At 49.5% G+C, this 11,189-nt stretch overlaps 1 protein-coding gene across 1 annotated transcript in view; it reads right to left on the bottom strand.

The window, feature by feature from the left end:
* The window catches only part of sema3c (sema domain, immunoglobulin domain (Ig), short basic domain, secreted, (semaphorin) 3C), a 33,817-nt gene extending 27,680 nt beyond the window's left edge, over nt 1-6,137 (bottom strand). The window contains exons 1-2 of the mRNA XM_056578599.1: nt 5,913-6,137; nt 1,783-1,961 (exon numbers count right to left, since the gene is read on the bottom strand). Coding sequence (XP_056434574.1) covers nt 1,783-1,918 — 136 coding nt within the window. The 5' untranslated portion in view covers nt 1,919-1,961; nt 5,913-6,137. The remainder of the gene's footprint in view (nt 1-1,782; nt 1,962-5,912) is intronic.
* Between the last annotated feature and the right edge of the window lie 5,052 nt (nt 6,138-11,189).

Genomic DNA, 11,189 nt, shown 5'->3' with positions numbered 1-11,189 from the left:
GCCCTGCTCTACCTCCTCTGAAGGATCATTTATTTATTCTAGATCTCTGTAGGTCCTCCCAGTTCCAGGGAAGAATGATAACAGAGTTCCTTCCAGGGGAGGGGTGTAGGGGTCTCAACATACAGGCTGAGAGAACCCCCCCACTGGGGGCGGGGTCCAGAGAGAACCCCCCCCCCCCCCCACTGGGGGTGGGGTCCAGAGAGAACCCCCCCCCCGCTGGGGAATCGCCAAACCACCTGCAGCCTGGAGTCCTCCTGGACCCCTCTTCCTCCTCCTCCTCTCCCCCACCCCCTCCTCCTCCTCCTCTCCCCCACTCCCTCCTCCCCTCCTCCTCTCCCCCACCTCTTCCTCCTCCTCCTCTCCCCCACCCCCTCCTCCTCCTCCTCTCCCCCACTCCCTCCTCCCCTCCTCCTCTCCCCCACCCCCTCCTCCTCCTCCTCTCCCCCACTCCCTCCTCCCCTCTTCCTCTCCCCCCACTCCTCCTCCCCTCCTCCTCCTCCTCCTCTCCCCCACTCCCTCCTCCCCTCCTCCTCTCCCCAATCCCACCTCCCCTCCTCCTCCTCTCCCACAATCCCCCCTCCCCTGCTCCTCTCCACAACTTAAGGGGTCATGGGGGGGGGGGGGGGGTTAAGTAGTTGTCATGTCAGTATTTTGTACTTCTACCCTCGGGGGATGAGATTTGCAGGAAACACCGTTTGGGCCAGAAGACGACATCCAGAGGACAACGCAGCCTCTGGGACAGACTGTTTATCAGAGGAACGGAAGAACCCCATAAAGGGCTGGTAATGTGGAACACAGAAGTGGGAGGAAGGAATGTTCTCTCTCTTAAGGACAACCTGTTTCACTGATCTAATAAACCTTATGTGCCAACTGTGATGCTAACTGTGACCACAAGCAAATCCGGAGGGTAATCTTCAAATCCAAAAGAATAACTTTACTTTCTGTGAGTAAAAAGCAATATCACAACATACTTGAGATCAAGCTGCACAGTTGAATCCACAAATATGGAATATTAGAGGGTATCTGAGCTCTCAGAGCCGGGATTATCATCAAAATGAAACATTTACTGACGGAGAACTTCAGGTGATCAAACAAATCCTTCCGTCTCAACATAAAGCCCCCTGCTCAAAGGTTATTGCAGACATGGATAACGGTGGAATCTCCAGCACAAAACCACGGCACGCCCACTCAATGACTCACTCACTCACTCACTCACTCACACTTACTGTAAGGCTGATATCCACAGCCTTACAGTAAACACAATCACTAATCCATCTAATCTTCTCCGCTAGAAGAATTCAATAGAACAGGAGGATGAAACCACAGCAGGCATGTGTACAGTGTATTAACAGGTGTACAGGGGGAATCCATCTAACCACAGGCAGGGCCAGCCAAGGGCCAGGGGCCTGCCTGGGCTACCCACTGGGGGCCACAAACAAGGGCACCACCATCATGACATGACTAAATGAACATGCCATTCTTAATGACCGACCAAACGATTCTTTATGTGGTTTCTCAGACTCAGAGCTCGTCATGGACAATATTATGATGATGATGATGATGATGATGATGATGATGATGATGATGATGATGATGATGATGATGATGATGATGAAGACATACTTGAATTAGACTGAGTGGTTGAGGAACACACATTCAACATTGACGTATCTATAGTCATGACCGTCCCCTGCTTTGCGTGGCTTTGCTTGTCTTCGCGTGTCTTTCAGTGCCTTCCAGTGTCCCTGCGCGTGCTTTGCATGTGCTTTGCGTGCGCCTTACCTTCAAAGGAGAGGAAGACCCTGGGGAGAGGCGGCGCGAGGATGGAGATGCAGGGCAGGAGGAAGAGGCAGAGGAGGAGGCAGGCTGCCTTGGGGAGCATCAGAGGTGGCCTGGCCGGCCCCTCTGGGAGGCCCATGCCGGTGCAGCGTGGGTGGGGGTGACACCACCGCTGCCTCTGCCTGTAGAGAGGGTGGAGGAAGTGGAGTTTAGGGTTGGAAACACTAAAGCCAAATCACAGTCCTTTACGTCAGCTGTGTGGGCCATCATGACCCAGAGAAGGTCTGGTAACTCGTACCGGACCTCCGCCATCTTGTGTTCAAACTGTGGTTCACGCAGCCTTGCAGCATCACGGCGGATTGCGTTCAAGACTTTGGGAGAGGGGCAGGGTCTTAAAGCATAAAATATGGATGAATTCAAAGTAATCGCCTATACAATTCTATTAAACTCATTTTCCCGTTACTCCAACTTTGATCGTATGCTTTGTTGGTCTCAGCGTCACTTATAAGGTTCTTAAAACAAGCTAATACTTCATTCAGCCAGGAGATAGCTTTTTAGTTGGTAGCTAGCTAATCGGTAAGGGGGCTGTAAAAAAAGGTAATTCCTTTGAAAATGTTTTCAGTTGATTTGGTCGGGGGGGGGGGGGGGGGATCACAGGCACCGGTATCTCCGCAAAACCAAACGACTTTGATTCCTATGCAGTAGAGTTGATCTACACTAGGAAACAACAACACCAAGGAGAAAAAAACAACCCAAACATGTCAGAGTTTACATGACAGCTTGTCTTACTCCCTGGCTTACTGTATCTTTAATGCATCCCCATTAAACATGGAGGAGGTAAATCTGCAGAGATGAGCCGTCTCATCCACCCCTCTTCTCTCGTGCCATTATAGGACATGGGCTGCTCAATAATGGATAGCACCTGTATCTATGAATTATTGATTGGAAACAGGTAGGCTACTGCCTGGGGCTGAGGTTCAATCCGAAGAGTTAAGTCTCCACTGCGGCAGAATGGAGGTTTACTCTCTACCAGTCTTGCAATGCCTACATTGAAGAACATTTCAGTGATAAAGTTGGTCGAGATAGCCCTTAATCACAGTTACAGTCACAATGTCTACATTGAAAAACATTGTACTAATGTAGTTATTTAAGATAGCCCCTTAATCACAGTTACAGACACAACGCCTACATTGAAGAACATTGTACTAATATAATTAGTTAAGATAGCCCTTAATCACAGTTACAGACACAATGCCTACATTGAAGGACATTGTATTCATAGCCCTTCATCACAGTATTGGTCACTAAGGGATTCACATGAAGCTCTCTGACAGATGGGCCCTCGGGGGCCCTCAGGGCCTGTCATTCAGGAACCCAAACCAAACCTTTTACAGCAAGGTGTCAGCAAGAGAAAATCCTTCATGAACTGTTAACACCACTGACATGTCAGTCAATTCATGGGCTTCTTTGTACAGATGAGGTTGTACACGATGCTCTGTGACCCTCTCAGATCCCCTTGTGTCCTGAGGACCAGCGGTCCAGAAGCCGTCAGGCTGCCTTCATGTCTTATGGATGCTGATGAAAGATTGACGAGTCAGCGGCAGAAGGGCCCAACAGAGCCTGTTCAGAGCTCAAGGGCTGCTCAGGACACAGAGGAGAGAGATGAAGAAAGAGAAGAGGACATCACAAAAGAAAGGATTCTGAGCCGCAGGCGAGTGTTTCTGTGTCGCTCATGTCCTTAGTGTTCAACATCTGGAAAGCTACAGCCAGGGTAGACCGGGGTAGCTCCCTGTCTGCTAAAGACATCAACACACAGCCAGAACCCTGGGTCTTCTTTAGAGTCCTGATGCCCTACAACGCTCCCCACAGACCCTGGGTCCTCTTTAGAGTCTTCAACACTCCCACAGACCCTCAATCATCTTCCTCTATCAATCCACCTTCTGGATCCTGAAGTGTGCGGCTATTTGACCCTTCATCCCAGCGTAAGAGTCATGTCCGCCTGTGTTTCCTCCCCCACAGGAACCCCCCGCAGAGAGTGAGAGTGAGAGAAAGAGAAAGAGAAAGAGAAAGAGAAAGAGAAAGAGAAAGAGAAAGAGAAAGAGAAAGAGAGAGAGAGAGAGAGAGAGCCCGGGGAACGTCCCCGGAAGAAGAGCATGGTTTCCAGCTGCTGAAGTCGTCTGCGGCCCCCCTGTGAGTTCTTGGGGGTTCCTGGCCCGAGGATCCCGGGCAGGCGTTCCCTAACACCCAGAGGGTCCGGCCAGCTGGACTAAGCTTTGGTCCCTGAAGAGTTTTTCCGATGGCCGTACAAAGATGTACAACGACTCCCCGAGGAGATCCACTTACACTCTGACCTTTAGCCCCGTAACACGGCCGACACGGCACGGATTTAAAATGACACACAAGCATGTGTGTCATGCATGTCGGAGTGAACACACACGCACACACACATACACAAACAGGAAAAATCCGCAGCAAGGAGGTAGTGATCGTTTAGTGTTTGTGTTATTTGGCGCGCTGCCTGATTAATTAATTAAACGAGCAAAGCTCCAAAGGTTGATGAATTGATTTGTCAAACTTTCATATCAACATGATCAGGATAGATTCAGCCAGAAGAAGATAAGACGCGTTGAACAGATTGAAGGTGTCCTGGAATAATTTCCCTGTCTTTCAACATTAACACCCAGATCTTTCCTTCTTAGGAAAATATGTTATTTAAATTGTATAATTCTTATTATCATATGATATCATCCAAGGGCTGTTGAATTAATCGTAAAGACGGTGGCGTGAACAGAACATCATCTGACTTTCACGAGAGACGCCCACTGTCCCAGAGAGGGAGACTTCAACTGTCCCAGTCCACTGTTCAAGTCCACTGTCCCAGCCCCAGTGTGTCACTGACTAACATTACCCATAGTTCACTTGCTAATTGGCCGGGCAGCGGTGACGACAAGACAGTGGATTTTCCACTCCGAGCGTTTCAACATTCCTGGTCTGGATATTATATTCAAAAACGATCAGAAGGCGAACAGAGTCCCTCAGGCTCTCACAAGTCATCAAGTGTATGTCAAGGCATCGATTTGGGTTCAATGAATATAATCAATCAATATTTCAATACCAATTAACTATTTCAAAGTCCTTTCCAATCAGTATCATCTCCTCCAAACGGTCCCGCTGTTAACACTAAACATCATGCAGCACAACGTCATGCTTTAAGAACCAAAGCTGAGCAGCAGGTGTGAGCGTCTGAAGCATTAGAAACAGTCCCGCTGTGGTGAGGACCAGCTCTGTGGACCAGCTCCGTGTGTAGGACCAGCTCTGTGGTGAGGACCAGCTCTGTGGTGAGGACCAGCTCTGTGGACCAGCTCCGAGTGTAGGACCAGCTCTGTGGTGAGGACCAGCTCTGTGGTGAGGACCAGCTCTGTGGACTAGCTCCGTGTGTAGGACCAGCTCTGTGGTGAGGACCAGCTATGTGGTGAGGACCAGCTCTGTGTTGAGGACCAGCTCTGTGGTGAGGACCAGCTCTGTGGTGAAGACCAGCTCTGTGTTGAGGACCAGCTCTGTGTTGAGGACCAGCTCTGTGGACCAGCTCTGTGGTGAGGACCAGCTCTGTGGTGAGGACCAGCTCTGTGTTGAGGACCAGCTCTGTGGTGAGGACCAGCTTTGTGGTGAAGACCAGCTCTGTGTTGAGGACCAGCTCTGTGGACCAGCTCTGTGGTGAGGACCAGCTCTGTGTTGAGGACCAGCTCTGTGTTGAGGACCAGCTCTGTGTTGAGGACCAGCTCTGTGTTGAGGACCAGCTCTGTGGACCAGCTCTGTGGACCAGCTCTGTGTTGAGGACCAGCTCTGTGTTGAGGACCAGCTCTGTGTTGAGGACCAGCTCTGTGTTGAGGACCAGCTCTGTGTTGAGGACCAGCTCGGTGTGTAGGAAAAGCTGGGGTCACCGCAGGTACGGCCCGTGACCCAGACACACCGTGGTGACCGGTTTATCTACAGCCCTACAGCAGCCTTCCAGGACACCTTGCACCTGTCCCTCACCCTCTCCATTCGCCTTCTCTCTCTTGATACTGCTCTCTCTCTCTCTTGCACCCCCCCCCCACCCCCCAAATCTGTGTGTCCCCCGGTGGTTGTCTTACCTTCAAGGGGGGGGGGGAGGGGGGTTGGTGGATGTTCCTCCTGGTCCCGAAGATGAAGACCCACAACAAGAGACCCCAGAGAAGTCAGTCCCGGTCCGAATGCCCCGTCTGCTCCGAGCCCACTGGGTGAAGAGCCGTCCCACGTGCAGAACGCTCAGACACACCGCCACATCCAGCCTCACAGCAAAGGTTGGAGAGGGAGAGTGAAAGAGAGCCACAGAGAGGGAGAGAGGGAGGGAGGGAAAGAGAGGGAGAGAGGGAGGGAGGGAGAGAGAGGGAGGGGGGGCTGGTGTCCAATTACACTCTTCGCTTAAGCCCCCCCCTCCTACTCCTCCTCCTCATACCAGCCCCTGTCTTCTGTAATATCCCTCTCTCCCTCCTCTCTATCAATAACTAACTCCCGCTCTCTCTCCCAACACACTCTCTCCCCCTTTCTCTCCTTTCTGTCCCCCTTCTTTCCACCTCCGTTATTCCCCCTCTCTCTCTCACTCACCCACTTTCTCCTCCTTTTGTATCTCTCTCTCCCTCCCTCTCCCTCTACCTTTCTCCCTCCCTCTCCCTCTCTCTCTCTCTCTCTCTCTCTCTCCAGACAGTGTGAGTTGGGTGTAATATGTCAGATCTCACCCACGGATACGGACACTGCCTCACACAGCAACATAGACTTAGGGAGCTATCACTGAGCACACAATAATAGTAACAATAATAATGAATTTATTATGATAGTGGTTATATTATTATCAAGGTACTATTCTTAATAAAAAATAAGAAGAAGAACACTACTATTGAGTATTCATATTTAATATATTAATATATGTGATTATTTATCATTTTTGTAAATTGCTGACCATCAGGAAAGTAGCGTCCATGTTGGTATATTGAAGTGCTGGGAGGGTCAGTGGGGTGGTCGAAGGTAGAAGTCACCCTGCACTTACAAAATGACTCGTTACCCCATCCATCCATGTGTCCGTCAAGCCATCCATCCTCCATCCATCCGTCACTCATTCATCCTCTTAACCTACACACACATCCTACACACAGCATATAGTCAATCTGACCCACACACACACACACACACAGACACACACTCACACACACACACACAGACACACAGCTATTTTTACATCAAACATTGAATAAAAACCAGAGAGTTTTGGTGGTTCACGGTCTAGCTTACCAAACCGAATAACCTTTGACGTCTCCAGTGCAGAGCGAGGCCAGACCCAGACCAAGGAGCGGAGGCCTCCAGACACCTCCAGACGGGACGCACGCCATCTCAGCTCCACACGCCGCGCTGGGGGCGAATAAAGGGGAAAACAGAGAACGACCTCACATCATGGCTGTGTTTCCCGTAAGGCCATACCGTGTGCCCTGGGTACTGGGGACGGTTTGAGAAGATGTGTCGCAGCGAGGTCATAGGACTGCTGACAGCTGCTTCTACAGGTAATGTCTGCCAGGACAGACTGAGTATGATGGAGAGGGTTCATTAAGGAAGGGAGAGACATTAAGATAGAGGGCAGAGAGGGAGAGAGACTTGGTCTCAGAGAGAGAGAGGGACATTATTATAGAGAGCGAGATGCAAGGGCAGTTGATGTGTGTGGTAGTGTGTGTGTATGTGCATGCATGTGTGTTAGTGTATGCATGTGTGTGTACATGCATGGTCGTATATGCACCCGTGTGTGTGTGCGTGTGTGCGTGTGCGTTTGCGTGTGTGTGTGTGTGGGAGGGGGGGGGGCAATGGACTGGGGGTCGGGTCGGGGGTCTTACTGGTAGCAGGGGCAGAAGGAAATGATTACCCCCTCTCCATGACACAGGGCTGACTCACACCCCTCCCCTCTTCTCCCCTCGTCTCCCCCCTTTCCCCCCCGTCTCCCCCCTTCTCCCTCCGTCTCCCCCCTTCTCCCCACGTCTCCCCTCTTCTCCCCCAAACCAACTCAGGATGCGCCGTGGGCTGCCCAGGCATCTCATTGGCCAATTGAAGTTCCACTCCCCCCTCCCTCAAAGACCCTTTGAGGGAGGGGGAGGGGGGCAGGGAGGTAAGAGAGAGGGCAGAGAGATCACATACAGAGATTGGCCAATGAGAACAGAGCAAAAGAGCTCCAGGCCCCTCCTGTACTGTGGAAACTCTTGGAATAAACCAAGGTTTATTATGTTTAATCTGGGCTTTTGAACTTCTTCTCATTTCAAAGGTACTTGAATGTTACAATTGAAGTAAGATAATTAAATCTTATATAAGGAGAATTCAATTAAACTCCTCAACAATGAGCCAATGCATCGTAAAATGTGGTATTATTTTATAGCTTTCCATTGTTACTCTGCCTACTCAGTGAATACCAACAGTCTAATATATATATAAATATATATAATGAAAACACATTGTGTGTGCAAACAGCGTAGAATTAGTTTCCAGAGTGCTCAGTGTTAACAGTTTTTTAGAGAGCAATAACAGCTGCTGGCACTGTATTATAACACACAGAGTCTATGAGGCAGCACATTGAGAGAGCTAACAGTGCTTTACAAATTGAATAAAGTGCTACGTGCTCACAGTTCATAAGAAATAGCATAGAGGGCTAAAATGTATTAAAAAATGTACAGGGAGTTCTTAATAAAACACACATAGAAAGTGCCAGCACTACATAAGAAAGTGTAGAGAAATTCCTTTTACATTAGAAAGTCCAGACCATGAAAACCTACGGACCTCCCGTGGTGTCCAGGCCCCACAAGGCAATGGAACATTGTGTTAAGAACACACAACAGGTGTAGACCTGAGTTCAAAAGATAAAGGTGTCTCATGCTTCTCTTAAAGTCACTATTGATTAAATGCATTCAATAAAACGCACCACAGAGCCATCAGCCGGTCAAACACGCCACAGAGCGTTTTGATCAGCATAGAACCGCACGCCAGCAAACAAACCAGACACGATTAGGAGGACGCAACGTTGTGGGGAGCACAAAAACACCATCATAAAGAGCAAATAACATCAATATATAAACATAGACATATATAGGGAAAATGTATAGACATATATATACACATATATAGAGAACATATCTACATATATACATACATGTAGAAAACATACACAGACGTATATATACATATATAGAGAACATATAAAGACATATATAAATACATATAGAGAACATATATAGAGCGGTGTTCTTTGAGGTCCGACTCTCTGTGACAGTTCAGTAAATACCGCTGGCGAACGTGGTGGATACAACAGATGTGTGACGGAAGCAGTGACCAAATGATTGGCCATAGATCATTCTCCAAGCCCACACACACACCCCCCCCCCCCCCCCCCCCCCCACACACACACACACGTCACACACACACACACGCACCCCCCCCCCCCGCGCCCCCCCCCCACAATCACCTGGTCTCCATACATGATCCTGATGCAGCAAAGCTATTAGTGGAAGAGCCCTGAGACAGAGAGTGAGAGAGAGAGAGAGAGAGTAAGAGAGAGAGAGAGAGAGAGAGAGAGTAAGAGAGAGAGAGAGAGAGAGAGAGACAGAGAGACAGAGAGACAGAGAGACAGAGACAGAGACAAGGACAGACAGACAGAGAGCGAGAGATGTCCTGAAACTCTCTCCTCAGCTCCACCTCTGACCCCTACATGGTCCTTCATCAACCGTCTCTGTATGTCGCTTTGGACAGACAGACCTGCTAGTGACTAACTAGTCAGGGGAGACGGACGGAGGACACAGTGATGGAGGTACAGTGGTAACCAGGGCAGTGGTTAACTGAGAGTGGTAACCAGTGGTTAACAGACAGTGGTTACCAGACAGTGGTTACCAGACAGTGGTTACCAGACAGTGGTTAGCAGACAGTGGTTAACAGCGGTAACCAGAGCGGTGGTGGTCCTCAGAGAACGGTTTGAAGGCAGCCTCCACCCTGGCCCTGCCTCTAAGGAAGTATGGAACCGATTCCCAGAGCCCGTAAATCTGTCTGAGGAATCCATTGTGTGAAGAGCAGGACCCGGAGTCCAGGGAAGTTCAGCCTCATAACTCGACCGCTGGGACGAGGGTCCATCTGCTGTGGAACCGGATGTAATGACGAACCAGGGAGGGAGAAACCCCAACCGACCTGCACAGACCCACAATGGAGGCTGGGCCCTGGATCCACAATGGAGGCTGGGCCCTGGATCCACAATGGAGGCTGGGCCCTGGATCCACAATGGAGGCTGGGCCCTGGATCCACAATGGAGGCTGGGCCCTGGATCCGCAATGGAGGCTGGGCCCCCAATGGAGGCTGCAGTAACTGCTAACAGAAATACAATTCAACCACAAGATACATAGTTCTCTGTTCTCAGAGGTATAAGGTATTTAAAGGTATTAATCACAGGCTTTTAAGGAACTTACTACACTTGGATGTGTTGTGCACTTTGTCTTAAGCTGCTCCAAATTGTCTGTGAGAGGAATTTACTCTTTGAAGACAATACTAAATAAAGGACTAAATCTCGCATAATACCACTTATGTACTCGGGCATTTTGTATTCTCTCTCTCTCTCTCTCTCTCTCTCTCTCTCTCTCTCTCTCTCTCTCTCTCTCTCTCTCTCTCCTCTCTCTCTCTCTCTCTCTCTCTCTCTCTCTCTCTCTCTCTCTCTCTCTCTCTCTCTCTCTCTCTCTCTCTCTCAAAGACAACTAGAGGTCATGCAGCTGTGCGGCATTACTTAGCAGATGCTACGGAGTAACACAGTTATTCAAGCAATTCATAACAGAGGGAGGGAGGGGGAGAGAAGGATAGAGGGAGAAGGAGGGAGAGCGAGAGAGATACAGAGAGAGACAGAGAAAGATACAGAGAGAGAGAGAGAGAGAGAGAGAGAGCGAGAGAGAGAGAGAGAGAGAGAGAGAGAGTGGAAGAGAGAGAGAGAGAGAGAGAGAGAGAGAGAGAATACAAAATGCCTGAGTACATAAGTGGTTGAGTATTATGCGACACAATAGACAAGCTCATCCTGATAGCCTCGTGCACAGAGCCGTTTGGCCGTCCAATCACGTGCTGCTCGGCTCATTGGCTTCCCGCCATAAAACCTTTTGTCACATGGTATTCTGTCGCTACGCCTCCTGTTCAATTTCACCCCTCATTTCCCTGACGAGCTCCCAGTCTTAATCAGTTCAGTCTTCTCTCTCCTGGTTGTGAAATGCATTTGTGTGCGTGTCCCGCAAGCTGAGTAGATTCTATAGTAGAGTCCATAGTGGAGTCTATAGTAGAGTCTATCATCACATCTGATCAATTGTTCAGCAGAATGAGCAGCGTTTTTGGCATAACCTAGA

Source organism: Gadus chalcogrammus, chromosome 19 (assembly GCF_026213295.1).
Source record: "Gadus chalcogrammus isolate NIFS_2021 chromosome 19, NIFS_Gcha_1.0, whole genome shotgun sequence".
NCBI classification, from domain to species: Eukaryota; Metazoa; Chordata; class Actinopteri; order Gadiformes; family Gadidae; genus Gadus; species Gadus chalcogrammus.
The sequence above is the reverse complement of the archived record's forward strand: the minus strand, read 5'-3'. Positions and strand labels throughout refer to the sequence as shown.